This window comes from Rhamphochromis sp. 'chilingali' (assembly GCF_963969265.1).
Source record: "Rhamphochromis sp. 'chilingali' genome assembly, chromosome: 17".
NCBI classification, from domain to species: domain Eukaryota; kingdom Metazoa; phylum Chordata; class Actinopteri; order Cichliformes; family Cichlidae; genus Rhamphochromis; species Rhamphochromis sp. 'chilingali'.
Window position 1 is genome coordinate 23,921,322 of NC_137944.1, and position 17,406 is coordinate 23,938,727.

The 17,406-nt window shown below is 40.4% G+C and overlaps 1 protein-coding gene across 2 annotated transcripts; it reads left to right on the forward strand.

The window, feature by feature from the left end:
* The first annotated feature begins 5,060 nt into the window (after nt 1-5,060).
* LOC308383966 (histone-lysine N-methyltransferase SETDB1-B-like) lies at nt 5,061-17,039 on the forward strand. Of its 2 annotated transcripts, none has more exons than XM_080862246.1 (7): nt 5,061-5,264; nt 13,463-13,795; nt 13,883-14,053; nt 15,355-15,556; nt 15,643-15,716; nt 15,827-16,017; nt 16,325-17,039. In XM_080862246.1, exons 2-7 carry the CDS (start codon nt 13,468-13,470, stop codon nt 16,439-16,441), a joined length of 1,083 nt encoding a protein of 360 aa, XP_080718372.1. In that variant the 5' UTR covers nt 5,061-5,264; nt 13,463-13,467; the 3' UTR covers nt 16,442-17,039. The 2 variants fall into 2 exon arrangements, with proteins under 2 accessions (XP_080718372.1, XP_080718373.1); XM_080862247.1 differs by having other exon boundaries at nt 15,358-15,556.
* The last annotated feature ends 367 nt before the right edge of the window (nt 17,040-17,406 follow it).

Below are 17,406 nucleotides of genomic sequence, written 5' to 3' on the forward strand. Positions count from 1 at the left end.
GTGTGTGTGTGTGTGTGTGTGTGTGTGTGTGTGTGTGTGTATATTTTGTTTTTCTATTTTTCCTGAGCAGTGCTTTTAGTTCCTACTTGCATACGTGACAATTAATTGACCAATTGACATAGTTTTTCTTATATATTTAGTTCTCCGGGGCCGTGGTGAACTCCTCTAATTCCTTATTTTGTTTACGTGTGTGTGTGTGTGTGTGTGTGTGTTTTTACAAATATGTTTGACTGAAAAAAACATATTTGGTAAATCAAAATTATTATTTATTTATTTTGTCATTACGTGAAACTGGCTAACTGACAGCTCCCAAAAATGTAACATTTATATATAAAAAAAGATCTCTCTAATTCAGAAAACCACATGATGTTACCATGTGTTGCCTAGCAACCAGAATGACCTTTTTTCTGTATTTATGCACTTATATCACTTTTTACATATATTAAATAAATACATAAAAAAATGTATAGTGCAGTTTTGTCAGAAGCCTGTTATTGACACAAATTATACGGCATGTACACATACTGGACATTTTTCAGCTTTTTGGGGTCTTTTAAAAAAGTTGAAGTAGCTGATAGTCCTAAAAGTTTTACTCAGACCTTTTTTTTTTTTTTTCTCTTTTCTCATTTTTGTTCTTTTCCATAAACTATTTGTACTACATGAAAACAAAGTCCCAATAACAGTCTGTCATTATTCCCATTCTCTCTCATCTGAATGTGCGGATCTGAGAATCCTTTCTTTGGAACACAAAATGATATGGTCATCATTAAGGAGCCCTGTGTAGGTGGAGTAAATGCAGTCTGGCATGAATACTGTACATCAGTCACTGGTTCTGCTGGTGTAGACCCGGAGGCACCGTGGAGCTATTACAATATCAGATGGCACAAAGTGCTGGTGACACACAGCCGCCTGGCACATTTCTCAAGATGATTTTTTATTTTTTTTTCCCCCCAGTTGTCCTAAAAACAAACAAACAAAAGTGTCTAAAAGTTTAACATTTAAGATCCTAAGATGTAACCACTTCTGGATTCTTCCTCCGCCCATCTCTCTCTTCCCTACAGTATTTTGGCTTCAGTCTAAAAGGCCTCCTTACCTAATTGCATATTGAGTGGGATCACTTTACCGCCGTGCCCTACACTACAGCCTGGACACTGTTCATGTCACTGGCAGCATCACTGTAACAATCTCCATTTTAAAGTGGCAGGGTCAATTTCCAGCCTTCTCTCACATCCTGCTCTGCAATTTAATTGCTAATGCATCTCCTGTTTCTGCTCCTCTGGCTTTCATTTCCTCCTCTGGGTACAATCTTACTCTTCTTGCTTAAATCTCTTCCTTTTGCTCTACCATCAAGTTTCCCCCTCCTTCCCTCGCTACCTTTTCGGCTCTGTGTAAAGAATAGGCTCAGTGTCACCTGAGGTGCCGAAGTTTTGCTGGTGTGAAGGCTAATCGGTGACAGTGATGAAGATCCTCCTGACAGGACAACAAAAGCAGTGGGGTGTTTGAGTCACTTGTGAACTGTGTAGACCGTTATTCAATTCCTGCTTAAGTATTAATAAGGCTTTACATGCCCTGGGGAGGTCGTGAGATGCAAGTGCATGCTTGTGCATCTTGCATGTGTATGCATGTGTCTCTGAGTGCAAGAGCTAATTTGTGGGCTGCTCATTTTTCTTGACAATCACGAAAGAGGAGGCTGGTAAAGACTTTTGTAACTGAGGACCAGCTCATGTAATCGGAGTAATAAGGAGCCTCAGAGGAAAGCAGGATGCTATGAACACTTTTGAAAAGTTTTGTTGGAGAGGATCTGCAGCGAAAAGTCCTGCACGGGACGGATGGTGAGTTTGAATTATTTCAGTTTTTTTTTTGGGGGGGGGGGGGTTCTTGGATACATGTTTAACTTTACTCATCCTCAGTGTCCTCAGATAATGTATTGATTCAGTCACTCTTTGGGGAAAACTTTAAAGCAGTTTTTGCCTCATTAGGCACGATTTACAGATCTCACTCAACTTTGTTTTCAAAGTTCGCTGAAACGCATTTTCGCACAGTGAGTTTCACACAGTAACAAATGTTGCTCACACTTGTTGCTTAAGTCGCCGTTCAAACTGGTGGCAGGTCAGAGCGAGGTCGAGCTGAAGAAAAAAAGAAATGGATGCCTCAGAATAATTTACTTACAAAAAAGTGTCTCAATATTTTTCTCTTATGTTGATATATAGTAAGAGAGCTCTGCTGTACATATAAAACATTAACATTTATTGTGTTCTGCTTTTCTACTGTGAATGAGAAGTAGCACAGAGAGCGAATCAGTTTCTCTTTCCCGTATAAACCAGTGCTTTGGTACGTCTACACAATATAAAGGTTGGGGAGGGTCTGTTTGTGTTTTTATGTCATATTTTTGTCATTTTTAGCTCATCCAGGCAAACGCTGGTAGGATGTTTAGTGAAACTTGCACACAGTGAACACATAACAAGCAAAGTGTGCTCAAGGTTAAGGTCACATTCGTAGCTTTACAGCCAATAAACTGCATTATGATGGATCATGAGCTTGGTGACCTACTAAATCATCAATGTGGTGGTTGCAGAATTACAAGACGACCACGTGATGTTGAAAATGTGTCCTAAACACACACACACACACACACACACACCTTTTTGTACTTTTTGTGTAATGAATGCTGCATACTGTTGTTATTATGACCTGTTGTGGGGATGACGCAGACAAAAGCAGTTTTTGTGTTGTGAGGTTTGTGAGGGTGAGTTTGTGAGGTTTTGCCAGAAGAGTCACGAGTTTAGCAACTGTAGTTTGGAAATTGTGTTTCAAGAAATGTGTCCAGACAGCTGTGGACGTTTTGATCATTTAGCGAGAGCTACTGTGCCTGTTCCTGCAGGAGAAATTAGAAAGTGGTGATTATTAAAGACAAAAAGAGTCTATCAGTCACTTCTTTGGCTTTTCAAATGTTGTAATTCTCTTAAATGAACAAGTTATGGGGAAGACTTGCTGGATAAACTGTAATTAACAACTGATTCGAAGTGATTCACTGCAGTTTTTATGGGCTCATCGATAAGATAACCCTGCAGGTGCAACATGTAAATCTATGGTGGAATATTTTGCATTCTAACGGTTTTTCCAGGTGTTTTTTTTCCCCTCCCTTTGTTAGACACAGAAATGTGACAAACTGCTGCTGATCGGAATAAAAACCAGACATTTGCTTCTGCATTGAAAGTGTCGTCCTCCATGCAGCCAGGATAGACTTCATTGGTTATGTGCTGCCTCTGTATTCAGAAGCTGTTTGTCACCTTTTTTCTTTCATGCGCAAAGTCACCACCAACACCTTGAGCATGCACGCCGTCCCAAAGTGATGCTGCTGCGCTGAAAAAGGAGAAGAAACGGAAACTGTCTCCCTTCACCATTATCGCTGACCACATGGATAAGCCGTCTCACCCCGTGCCGCAGTTCGAGGTGGACGTGGACCTGGGCTTTGCTCTCTTCTTTCTCTTCCTGCTGTGTTTTTTCCTTCTGGTGACGGTGGTACGCTGCGCCCAGACCGTCGTGGACCCTTATGGCTCGATCTCCACCTCCACCTACCAGGAGGAGCAGATCACTTGAGATGGAGAGAGGGAGAAGGGGTGGGGTGAGAGTGCAATCTTACCACTGTGTGGGTGCATACTTTTAAGATCATGTGGTTTATAATGTATGTACAAAAAAGCTTCAGGACATTGAGCAAAAAGCAAGCAGTCTCATGGAAGACATGAGGCGTGCATCGTGATGCTTTTCAGTGTTTCAGACTGAGGGCTCGAAGCACCGAGCTGTTAAAATCAGACTTTGTTCCAAGCATTAACACAAAGATCTGTCATGTTTAAGGCTTTTGGCCTTTGTTGGGTTGTTACTGAAAATGTTTCTCACAAGTATTTCTCATTAAATTAGCAACTAGCAAATTTCAGGTTTTCTTTTTCTGTACGTCAAACTGTTTAAATGTGATGCATCTTCTGTGTTCATACTCACAATTAATCAACAATCAAAAGCAGCTCATGTTTCCCTACAGTCCTCCAACACCGCTGTAGGCAGGACTTACAGGTACTATGAAGGTTTTTACAGACTAGTCACAAGAGCAACAACCAACAGCAAAACCAGAGTGAGGGCAAAAGAAGGGAAACAGGTTTGTATTCAAATATGTTCAGTTTCTAACTTTCAGTTCCTCGAATTTCCAGAGTGGGGAAGCTGCTCATTTCAGTTTAGCTTTCATTGTTTTGAAAATATTTAGTTTCTGTCTGAGGCATAAACTAAACTAAAGAGGCAAGAGATTTAAAAAAGCCAGGCTACCATGATTCCCTCCATATTTGGGAAAAACTGAAATCTAGTTTTGTTTTTTTGTTTACTTTGGTCAACTAACATGTTTTTCTTCACCTAGTTCTGTCTTCTAGTTTATCTTTTGTCATACAAAACTTTTTCTGTGTGGACCGTCTATGCTCCAAACCATTATTTAATTCAGCATGAGTGGTCTCAATGCGCTCTTTGTTACCCTGGCTGCTGCTTCAACACTGTCTACCCTGGAGCAGTAGCGCCCTCTGCTGGACAAAAGAGGAAAAGCTTACAGCACCTGGTATTCCCAGGCGGTCTCCCATCCAAGTACTGACCAGGCCCGACCCTGCTTAGCTTCCGAGATCAGACGAGATCGGGCGTGTTCAGGGTGGTATGGCCGTAAGCGAGAACATCCTTCATAAAAAGACTATTTATAGATTCGAAGTGTTATATATGTCCACTTGAGAATATGGTTGATTTTATTAACTAAAAGAACATACCACTATTTAGTCAGCGATGACTTGATTGTAGTTTTTTTTTCTCCCTATAGTGTTACAATGTCTAAAATATTGTTTGAAACTGCTTCTTAACATAAAATTATATAAATAATATATGGTATCATATTATTTAAGTTTTCGTAGACTGCTGCTGACACAAGCCTGCAGTCAAAATGGCGTGTGCCGGAGGACAATACCGGGGAGACGACGATAGGGGGCAGCACTTCTCAGATTCATTTGTTAACAACCACTTTTGAACGCCGAGAAGAAGGAGAAAAACAACAATTCTGTTAAGATGGAGGAAAAACCTGCCTGATAATTTTGGATAACACACATTTATATAAAAAAAAAAAGAAAAAAAGAAAAAAAAGTGCAGTTATGACGCAAACTCCAAAACAGTGATTTCAGTGTTAGCCTGATATGTAGCTGCCGCTCCAGCTCTCATTACAGCGGATAATTAAGACATAACATCAGGTAAGTGGTTGAATTATTTGTGTTTGTATTAAATGAGGTAAACCCCCACGCAGCTTGATTGTAGGTAGGAAATGTGTCTAAACACAGCTTTGTTTTGTTATTTGTTCGTTCTCAGTAGGCACAGCTGTAGCCCTTTAAACAGCTTTCAGAGTCTCCTGGACTGCGGTCAAGTGAGCCCTCACTTACGAAGTCGCAGTCAAGCTAGCCGCCCCGCCAGCCGCACCTAAAATGTTGTTGCACTACTCTTACGCATATTACGGTATAGGTGCCGACTGGCTTAGAAACGCAGTGTTTTCTGTCCTGACACTATTTTACTTCACAATCCACTCCCAGTTTTGGTTAATCTCCACTTTCACCCCTGTGATCCACAGCCCAAATTACTGTATGATTCAGAGAAAATTAACAATAAAATTTACCCAATTTACTCAACTATACTTTTAATGTCCTCATCTTTGAGCTCAGATTACAGGAAAACTGAAAGAGGTGACGCAGATATCTCACTGGATTCTGACTCTGGGTGACCCCCACTCTGCATGCTGTGATCCACAGCCAAAATTACTGTACAGTTTTTGAGAAAATTGATAGTAAAATCTTCCCATTTTGCTTTACTGTACTCTACATATTGACATCTTTGATCTCCGATTACAGGAAAACTGTAAGAGGTGACGCAGATATTTCACTGGATTCTGAATCTAGGCCATCTCCACTCTTCACCCTGTGATCCACAGCCAAAATTACTGTACGGATTTTGAGAAAATTGATAGTAAACTTTGCACAATTTACTCTACTGTACTCTATATATTCTCATCTTTGAGCTTAGATTACAGGAAAACTGAAAGAGGTGACGCAGATATCTCACTGGATTCTGACTCTAGGCTGTCGCCACTCTTCACCCTGTGATCCACAGAAAAAATTACTGTACGGTTTTTGAGAAAATTGATAGTAAACTTTGCACAATTTACTCTACTGTACTCTATATATTCTCATCTTTGAGCTCAGATTACAGGAAAACTATAAGAGGTGACGCAGATATCTCACTGGATTCTGACTCTGGGTGACCCCCACTCTGCATGCTGTGATCCACAGCCAAAATTACTGTACAGTTTTTGAGAAAATTGATAGTAAAATCTTCCCATTTTGCTTTACTGTACTCTACATATTGACATCTTTGAGCTCAGATTACAGGAAAACTATAAGAGGTGACGCAGATATTTCACTGGATTCTGAATCTAGGCTGTCGCCACTCTTCACCCTGTCATCCACAGCCAAAATTACTGTACGGTTTTTGAGAAAATTGATAGTAAACTTTGCACAATTTACTCTACTGTACTTTTAATATCCTCGTCTTTAACCTCAGATTACAGGAAAACTGTAAGAGGTGACGCAGATATTTCACTGGATTATGACTCTGGGTGACCCCCACTCTTCACCCTGTTATCCACAGCCCAAATTACTGTACGGATTTTGAGAAAATTGATAGTAAACTTTGCACAATTTACTGTACTATACTCTATATATTCTCATCTTTGAGCTCAGATTACAGGAAAACTGTAAGAGGTGACGCAGATATTTCACTGGATTATGAATCTAGGCTGTCGCCACTCTGCACCCTGTCATCCACAGCCAAAATTACTGTACGGTTTTTGAGAAAATTGATAGTAAAATCTTCCCATTTTGCTTTACTGTACTCTACATATTGACATCTTTGAGCTCAGATTACAGGAAAACTGTAAGAGGTGACACAGATATTTCACTGGATTCTGACTCTAGGCTGTCTCCACTCTGCACCCTGTGATCCACAGCCAAAATTACTGTACGGATTTTGAGAAAATTGATAGTAAACTTTGCACAATTTACTGTACTGTACTTTATATATTGACATCTTTGAGCTCAGATTACAGGAAAACTGTAAGAGGTGACGCAGATATCTCACTGGATTATGACTCTGGGTGACCCCCACTCTGCACCCTGTGATCCACAGCCAAAATTACTGTACGGATTTCTGATAAAATTAAATCCTATTCCATTACCAAACAAAATGAGTTCATTGAAGTATTTGCTTAACTACAAGAAATGTCTTTCCACACACAATTTAAATTTTTCAAAATGTCATTCACACACCACCTCAAGTATCAACTTCAGTTTTAGACATTATTTATTCAGTGCTTAATCACAACAATAGTCAACTTAAGGCACTTACATAATAAGTTAAACCTTACAATAATACATACAGAGAAAAACCCAACAATCATATGACCCCCTATGAGCAACAGTGGGAAGGAAAAACTCCCTTTTAACAGGAAGAAACCTCCGGCAGAACCAGGCTCAGGGAGGGGCGGCCATCTGCCTCAACCGGTCAGGGTGAGAAATTACATTTCTCAGATTACTGATTTCTCATATTACTACTACACAGTTTAGATACACTCAACAAAAATATAAACGCAACACCTTTGTTACTGCTCCCATTCCCCATGGGATGGACGTAGAGACCGAAAATTCGTTCCAGATACACAATATAACCATCCCTCCCAAACAGTGGTCACAAATCAGTCCAAATGTGTGGTAGTGGGCACATCTGCCATATTGAGATAATCCATCCCACCTCACAGGTGTGCCACATCAGGATGCTGATCTGACATCATGAGTAGTGCACAGGTGTACCTCAGACTGCCCACAACAAAAGGCCACCCTGGAATGTGCAGTTTTGTCTCACAGCAAAATGCCACAGATGCCACAAGCAATGAGGGAGCGTGCAATTGGCATGCTGACAGCAGGAATGTCAACCAGATCTGTCGCCCGTGCATTGAATGTTCATTTCTCAACCATAAGCCGTCTCCACAGGCGTTTCAGAGAATATGGCAGCACATCCAACCGGCCTCACAACCGCAGACCTCGTGTAACCACACCAGCCCAGGACCTCCACATCCAGCAGGTTCACCTCCAAGATCGTCTGAGACCAGCCACCCAGACAGCTGCTGGAACAATTGGTTTGCACAACCAAACAATTTCTGCACAAACTGTCAGAAACCGTCTCAGGGAAGCTCAACTGCATGCCCGTCGTCCTCATCGGGGTCTTGACCTGACTCCAGCTCGTCGCCGTAACAGACTTGTGTGGGCAAATGCTCACATTCGATGGCGTCTGGCACGTTGGAGAGGTGTGCGCTTCACGGATGAATCATGGTTCACATTGTTCAGGGCAGATGGCAGCTGAGAATGTCCCAGTTCTTGCATGGCCAGCATACTCACCGGACATGTCACCCATTGAGCATGTTCGGGATGTGCTTGACCGGCGTATACGACAGCGTGTACCAGTTCCCACGAATATCCAACAACCTCGCACAGCCATTGAAGTGGAGTGGACCAACATTCCACAGGCCACAATTGACAATCTGATAGACTCCATGCGACGATGTGTTGCACTGCATGAGGCAAATGGTGGTCACACCAGATACTGACCGGTTCTGGGTCCCCAGACCCCCAATAGCGCAAAAAACTGCACATTCCAGGGTGGCCTTTTGTTGTGGGCAGTCTGAGGTACACCTGTGCACTACTCATGATGTCAGATCAGCATCCTGATGTGGCACACCTGTGAGGTGGGATGGATTATCTCAATATGGCAGATGTGCCCACTACCACACATTTGGACTGATTTGTGACCACTGTTTGGGAGGGATGGTTATATTGTGTATCTGGAATGAATTTTCGGTCTCTACGTCCATCCCATGGGGAATGGGAGCAGTAACAAAGGTGTTGCGTTTATATTTTTGTTGAGTGTATCTAAACTGTGTAGTAGTAATATGAGAAATCAGTAATCTGAGAAATGTAATTTCTCACCCTGACCGGTTGAGGCAGATGGCCGCCCCTCCCTGAGCCTGGTTCTGCCGGAGGTTTCTTCCTGTTTAAAAGGGAGTTTTTCCTTCCCACTGTTGCTCATAGGGGGTCATATGATTGTTGGGTTTTTCTCTGTATGTATTATTGTAAGGTTTAACTTATTATGTAAGTGCCTTAAGTTGACTATTGTTGTGATTAAGCACTGAATAAATAATGTCTAAAACTGAAGTTGATACTTGAGGTGGTGTGTGAATGACATTTTGAAAAATTTAAATTGTGTGTGGAAAGACATTTCTTGTAGTTAAGCAAATACTTCAATGAACTCATTTTGTTTGGTAATGGAATAGGATTTAATTTTATCAGAAATCCGTACAGTAATTTTGGCTGTGGATCACAGGGTGCAGAGTGGGGGTCACCCAGAGTCATAATCCAGTGAGATATCTGTGTCACCTCTTATAGTTTTCCTGTAATCTGAGGTCAAAGATGAGAATATATAGAGTACAGTAGAGTAAATTGTGCAAAGTTTACTATCAATTTTCTCAAAAACCGTACAGTAATTTTGGCTGTGGATGACAGGGTGCAGAGTGGCGACAGCCTAGATTCATAATCCAGTGAAATATCTGCGTCACCTCTTACAGTTTTCCTGTAATCGGAACTCAAAGATGTCAATATGTAGAGTACAGTGAAGCAAAATGGGAAGATTTTACTATCAATTTTCTCAAAATCCGTACAGTAATTTTGGCTGTGGATCACAGGGTGCAGAGTGGAGACAGCCTAGATTCATAATCCAGTGAAATATCTGCGTCACCTCTTATGGTTTTCCTGTAATCTGAGCTCAAAGATGAGAATATATAGAGTATAGTACAGTAAATTGTGCAAAGTTTACTATCAATTTTCTCAAAATCCGTACAGTAATTTTTGCTGTGGATCACAGCATGCAGAGTGGGGGTCACCCAGAGTCATAATCCAGTGAAATATCTGCGTCACCTCTTACAGTTTTCCTGTAATCTGAGGTTAAAGACGAGGATATTAAAAGTACAGTAGAGTAAATTGTGCAAATTTTACTATCAATTTTCTCAAAATCCGTACAGTAATTTTGGCTGTGGATCACAGGGTGAAGAGTGGCGACAGCCTAGAGTCAGAATCCAGTGAGATATCTGCGTCACCTCTTACAGTTTTCCTGTAATCTGAGGCCAAAGATGTCAATATGTAGAGTACAGTAAAGCAAAATGGGAAGATTTTGCTATGAATTTTCTCAAAATCCATACAGTAATTTTTGCTGTGGATCACAGGGTGCAGAGTGGGGGTCACCCAGAGTCATAATCCAGTGAGATATCTGCGTCACCTCTTACAGTTTTCCTGTAATCTAAGCTCAAAGATGAGAATATATAGAGTACAGTAGAGTAAATTGTGCAAAGTTTACTATCAATTTTCTCAAAATCCGTACAGTAATTTTGGCTGTGGATGACAGGGTGAAGAGTGGCGACAGCCTAGATTCATAATCCAGTGAAATATCTGCGTCACCTCTTACAGTTTTCCTGTAATCGGAGCTCAAAGATGTCAATGTATAAAGTACAGTAAAGCAAAATGGGAAGATTTTGCTATGAATTTTCTCAAAATCCATACAGTAATTTTTGCTGTGGATCACAGGGTGCAGAGTGGGGGTCACCCAGAGTCATAATCCAGTGAGATATCTGCGTCACCTCTTACAGTTTTCCTTTAATCTAAGCTCAAAGATGAGAATATATAGAGTACAGTAGAGTAAATTGTGCAAAGTTTACTATCAATTTTCTCAAAATCCGTACAGTAATTTTGGCTGTGGATCACAGGGTGCAGAGTGGGGGTCCCCCAGAGTCAGAATCCAGTGAAATATCTGTGTCACCTCTTACAGTTTTCCTGTAATCAGAGCTCAAAGATGTCAATATGTGGAGTACAGTAAAGCATAATGGGAAGATTTTGCTATGAATTTTCTCAAAATCCATACAGTAATTTTGGCTGTGGATCACAGGGTGCAGAGTGGGGGTCACCCAGAGTCATAATCCAGTGAAATATCTGCGTCACCTCTTACAGTTTTCCTGTAATCTGAGGTCAAAGATGAGGACATTAAAAGTATAGTTGAGTAAATTGGGTAAATTTTATTGTTAATTTTCTCTGAATCATACAGTAATTTGGGCTGTGGATCACAGGGGTGAAAGTGGAGATACACTAAAAATGGGAGTGGATTGTGAAGTAAAATAGTGTCAGGACACAAAACACTGCGTAAGAGTAGTGCAACCACATTTTCGGTGCGGCTGGCGGGGCGGCTAGCTTGACTGCGACTTCGTAAGTGAGGGCTCACTTGACCGCAGTGTCTCCTGGTGCTACAGCACTCCTGTAGCAGCAAAAACAAAATGTTCACATTTTCTGATTCATTCTCAGGGCTTCAGGACACAGTGATGTCACATGTTTTTTGTTTGTTTTTGCGAAAAACAGTTTCACTTCCAAGGAGTTGCCATTTGGCATTGGTGCTAATGCTGATCCAGATATTAAATTTTAAATGAAAATGCAAATGTTTTCTGTATGACTTCCTCTTTACAATGTTGCTTCAGTTTAATTAGGTTTTATGCATTCATTTATGCACAGTCCTGCCAGAGCATTTCAGCCAGTTTGACTGATCCGTGTTTGTGCTAATATGCTGTGCATTATGGCCAAACATCTCCACCTTGGAACTCATCTTTCTAAAGCACATTGTTCCATAAATTATCTGGTTTGTTCAGATGCAACTCTGCAAACCTAAGCAGTGCTCCCATGTTCTTTCTTAAAGAGAAAAGGCTTTCTCCTGCAGCCCTTTAGACAAGTCATACTCTTTTTCTGATTGTACTGTCACAAACATTAAAGTTATACATTCTCACTGCTCACATGTCACATACTTTTAAGACATTACACAACAAACTTGCTAAGTTAAACCGAGTTGCTCACACAGGTATAGCTGGGTGGTGCTTTAATGAAACAGCAGGTGCTGTCTACTCTCCAGCTGCTCCTGGCCACCCCTTTAAAACATGCTGCTGTGAGCTGAGCTCTGACACCAGGTATTTCTACAGTTAGTGGCTGGCCTGACTGAGTCACTGCCATTTGGAGTGTTATATTTTGCATGTTAGTGATATATATATATATATATATATATATATATATATATATATATATATATATATATATATATATATATATATATATATATATATATATATTCTTTCTGTTTATGTTTTACACCACTTTATTCACCATATTTTCATCATAATGTTTTGACAATGGTGTGTGGTCTTAAAGCAGGGGTGTCCTGCAGGTTTTAGACCTTAGCCTGGGTCAACATACCTGAATCAAATAATTAGGCCTCTGGAGAACTTCAAGACATGTTGAGGAGGTAATTAGCAACTTAAATCAGCTGTGTTGGCTCAAGGACCCATCTAAAACCTGCAGGACACTGACCCTTGAGGCCTGGAGTTGGACACCCCTGTCTTAAAGAGATGTTTAGAAAAGGCCTTCGGGTCATCGTTGTCCACTTATTTTGAAGCATTATCCAAGTTAATTTCAATTTCAGTGGCAACCAGGGCATGTTCATCATTTTCCCTCCTGGCTCAACCTGGCTACTGGATCAGCATTTTACTGGTCCTGTATATTTACTACTGACTTATTAAGTAGTGCTTGAAAATGCAGTACAGTAAATGCTGTGCCCCACTTAACGCTACAAATATCGCTGCTAGAAAGAGATGCAGTGGCTGCTGTCAATTTGCTGCACAGGTAACAAGAAATCTGGCAAATTTAAAGATCTAACAGCTTATCTGTAAACAGAAGGCTTTTTTCTAGCTTCTGATTAATTTATTTGTGCTGTTGTTGTGTGAAACAAACCAGCGGCAGATGGTAGTTTAAAAATGTGCTGATTTTTGCACCTAATTAGATTTTAAACCTCTAATTCTTAACCTGACAGCACAGGTTTTGGGTTTATGTAATTAAAAAAAACAGACAAACAAAAACCAAGTGGACCGTTGTGAGCATGGAAATTACAATCATGGCCTTCGAGATTGAGGCAAAAGGTTGAGGTCATTATCGATGAAGAGTCAGACCACAGAGGGTGAAAAAGCCTTCGTCCCCTTGGGAATTATATTTAAGCAACCATATATTGTATAGAGTGAAAATCAGTGGACTTTATATAAGAGATCTCCTCTGACACACAGAAAAGGCAGCTTTAACAAATGTTAAATGTGAATTTGATTGATAGCATTTTCATTTTCTTTTGATGGCAAGCTACAGTTGTCAGGATTTGTTCTCACCACGATGAAAGTCTGGCATGGCGATGGCTCAAGTTTCACTGATGCTTTTTTTCTTTTCAGACACTATGTCTGAATCGGCATGTGAGCCCATTCACTCCACAAATGAAACCAGCAGCCAAATGACACAATGGGAAAATGGCTCGGCCTCTCTTAATCTAATAAAGAAAGCAGTGGTGGTCTTGACCAGACTGCCCGATTATAAGATCAGCGCCCTGCGACCGCCGACGCCTCAGCAGTCCTACAGCGAAGCTGAATTCTCCAGCAGCTCCGGTTCTGATATGCAGTGGCAACCAGAGGATGATTCCACTGATTCCGATTTTTCGGTTTCGAACAATAATCAGAAATCTGACAAGAACAGCAGCGGTGACACAAGGAAATCCTCCAACAGCAGTGGTAAGGCCACAAACATTACCACTTGAATCCTGCTCTCAAAACTCTCAAATAACTTTAAAATTCCACTTCTTACTTTTGCCCTCAAAGAAATAAACCCCTCTGTTGGGATATCACCAACTTCTGCCCACTGCTCTCATGAAACTACGAACATCCATCCTAACTTACCGCAGGATGAAGTGAAAGTGGACATGATGGTCTTGGCCAGGAAGAAACGCATGAAGTGGCAGCGTGGGAAAATAGTGGAGATAATTTCAAAGGGTAAGAGAAAATACTGCAGGTTTTCCAGGAATTATGATTTTCTTTGTTTGTTTATTACCCTTTAAACTTGTTAGTCCTTTTCAGATGAGAGCATTTCATTTCATTGTTGTTGTTTTTTTTGTATATTTGTATAAAAATATCTTTTAATTCAATTCAATTCAATTTTATTTATACAGCCCCAAATCACAACACCAGACACCTCAAGGTGCTTTATATTGTAAGGTAGACCCTAAAACAATACATACAGAGAAAAACCCAACAATCATATGATAATAACAATAATGGATTGCATTTATATAGCACTTTTCGAGACCCTCAAAGCGCTTTACAATTCCACTCTTCATTCACTCTCACATTCACACACTGGTGGAGGCAGCTACAGTTGTAGCAGGAGCAGACCTGGAGCAGACTGACAGAAGCAAGGCTGCCATATCGCACCTCTGGCTATCACCAGTAGTCGGTAGGTGATAAGTGTCTTGCCCAAGGACACAACGACCAAGACAGACAGAGCTGGGGATCAAACCAGCAACCTTCCGGTTACAAGATGAGCTTCCCAACCCCCTGAACCACGGTCGCCCCATGACCCCCTATGAGCAAGCACTTGGGTGACAGTGGGAAGGAAAAACTCCCTTTTAACAGGAAGAAGGCTCTGGCAGAACCAGGCGCGTAAAGAAAATATCTTTAAGCGATGGATTCTTGTCCACCAAAATATACACATTTAAGGATGTGACCTCAGTGTGGTTAAGATTTTCAGCTTTTTTCTCATATTTAGCTGGCAGTGGGCGAGAGGATTGCACACTCTGGACATCAGTCAATTACAGGGCGCACTGCTTCCATTGGGCATATTTAGGATAGTGATAGAGTCATGGTGCATGCAGGAAAACTGTTGCACTTGTGGACATGACCTAATGAAGTATAACCACATTTTTTTTATTATCCTTAGTTTTCTGCGTTTGTCACTGCATGAGCCAGCAACTTAAATTTTTTAAAAAGGACATTGACCAAAGTGCTCCAAAGCAATTAAAAGAATTTGAACCCTTGTTAAATAAACTGAAAATGAAAGACAAAGACAAATGAAACGTTAAAAAGGTGAATAATAACTTAAAATATGTTATTCCTGTTTATAAAAGATGCATTTTCATTTTCTTTCTAATTTGTGAAGTACATGCGGTAAAATCTAGGCAGGCTGACATGTGTTCAGACAGCAGTACTTCACTTTTAAATATGAACCACCATTATTCAAAAAGGAAATAGCATTTAAATGGTAGGAACTAAAAAATTTTTTTCTTCCTCTTTACCAGAAGATGGACGGTTAAAGTACAAAGTTAGCTTTGAAGAAAAGGGGAAGATTCTAGTATCCGGTCACCACATTGCCTTTGACACCCCACCAAAGGTAGAGCATCTTTTTGTCGGCACTCGGGTTGTTGTTCAGTGCCAGGATAACAAGTTCCAGTTCCGGCCTGGTGTTTTAGCCGAGCTCCCCAGCAGAAAGAACCGCTTCAGGTGTTCATACCTCTATGAACAAACATAATCACGGGCTTTTTGTCAGAAGAAACGAGTGTCTCACACATCGCTGTTTCATTTTCCAGGTTCTTGGTCTTTATGGATGATCACACGCCGGTCTATGTCGGCTTACCTTTTTTTCACCTGGTTTGCAGACCGTGTAAGTTGTGCTGTGCTCCGGCTTTTCTTTTACTCACAGTTGCAGCAAGCAGCAGACAGGAGAGTGTTTATTTGAAGCACGCTTACGTATTTAATTCATTATTTCAACAGTGGAAAACATGTTTGACGACATTCCCGACGGCTTTCATAAGCATTTCATGAAACAGTACATGAAGGACTGGCCGTACCCTCATTTGACCATATACAGGGTTGGACAGAGCCTCAATGCAGAATACTTCGGAGAGCAGCAGAGGTGTGAGGTGCAGGCGATCGACTGCAGCTTGATACAGGTTGTTTTTCAGGTGGGTGTCTTTTTTTTTTTTTTTTTTATCTTTACATTTTAACCAGTCAACAGCAGATCTAATGCTTATTCATACTTCAGTAAATATATTTAACAGAGGTGCTTGTCAGGTTGTAGCACAGGATTTCAGGAGGGTTTGAAATTATGAGTTACAGACAGCATGTTTAACCTAAAAACATATCTCCAGTGTAAGTCCGCCTTGGCTATGTTTAAATAATCCAAAACTAAAAAAAACAAACAAACAACGCTCCCGTTTCTTTTCCTAATCACCTTTCCTTGACAGTGTGCCTTTTTTATGTCTCACTCAGGCTGACCATCACAGAGAGTGGATCTACAGAGGCTCCATACGCCTGGAACATGCACAGGCTAGATTTTTGGAAGTGAGCGTGAGGAGAGAGGCCATGAATGAGTCTGACTCTGACTAAATATCCACAGAGAGTGGATGCTGTGAAAATACTGGGAATAGCATTCACAACCCCCAGAAATGTGCCATTGCATCTCTTTGGAAGAAGATTGGCTTGTGAGCGTGCAAATAAATGGCTCAAGGATATAAGGAGGAGATTTAACCTGTTTGAACGGGGTGCTAATTTTGTAATCTTTAATTTGCTGCACAGTTGTGCAAAGTGACTGAGTGGACCATCGCACTGCCGAATGAAACAAGACATAATTTTTCCTAGAAAACATGCGAACGGTGATTTTCTTTTTCAATTTCTAAAGAAATGGCACTTTATAATTGCACAACTTTTAACAGCAAGGTTAAGCAGCTGTATTTTTTCAACTTTTTCTTTTTGAACAGTTATATGTGAAAATGTTCATACCCTCATTTATTAACTTGGCCACGAATAGAAATTTGTCTGATGTGTGTTCATTCACTTTTTTCAGTGTTGTTTTTTATGAATTGGGAACAATTCATATAAACCTTTTTTCATATTTACAGATTGATATGACAGTTATGTCTCTGATTTATTTTGCCTTTGGTGTCTGTTATGTTGCATCCTTTGTCGTTCAACAATAAAAAAATTTAAAAAAAAAAGCCTTGTATATAAGCTTGTCATATGCAAGCAAATACCCTCTGCCTCATTCATTTCCTTTACTGGAGTGCATAATTGTAATTTAAAGATAAATCTGAGCTCTCACCTGCTAAATTTACTGATATAAAAATGACTGACATAGAAGTTTAGCTATCTAATATCTTTTCTACACTTTGACCTGGTCACACTAGTTAAATAAATACCTTTTAATACATATCAGGAATGTAGCAGAGAGGAAACTTAAGGGAAATGGATGTATGCAAGGTAGTGTTTCATATTTGCTCCTAAGTGCAAATTTTAGACTAGTATGAATTATCTGAGAAGCAAAGCACCAAACAATTAATTTGCTGTACTTAAAA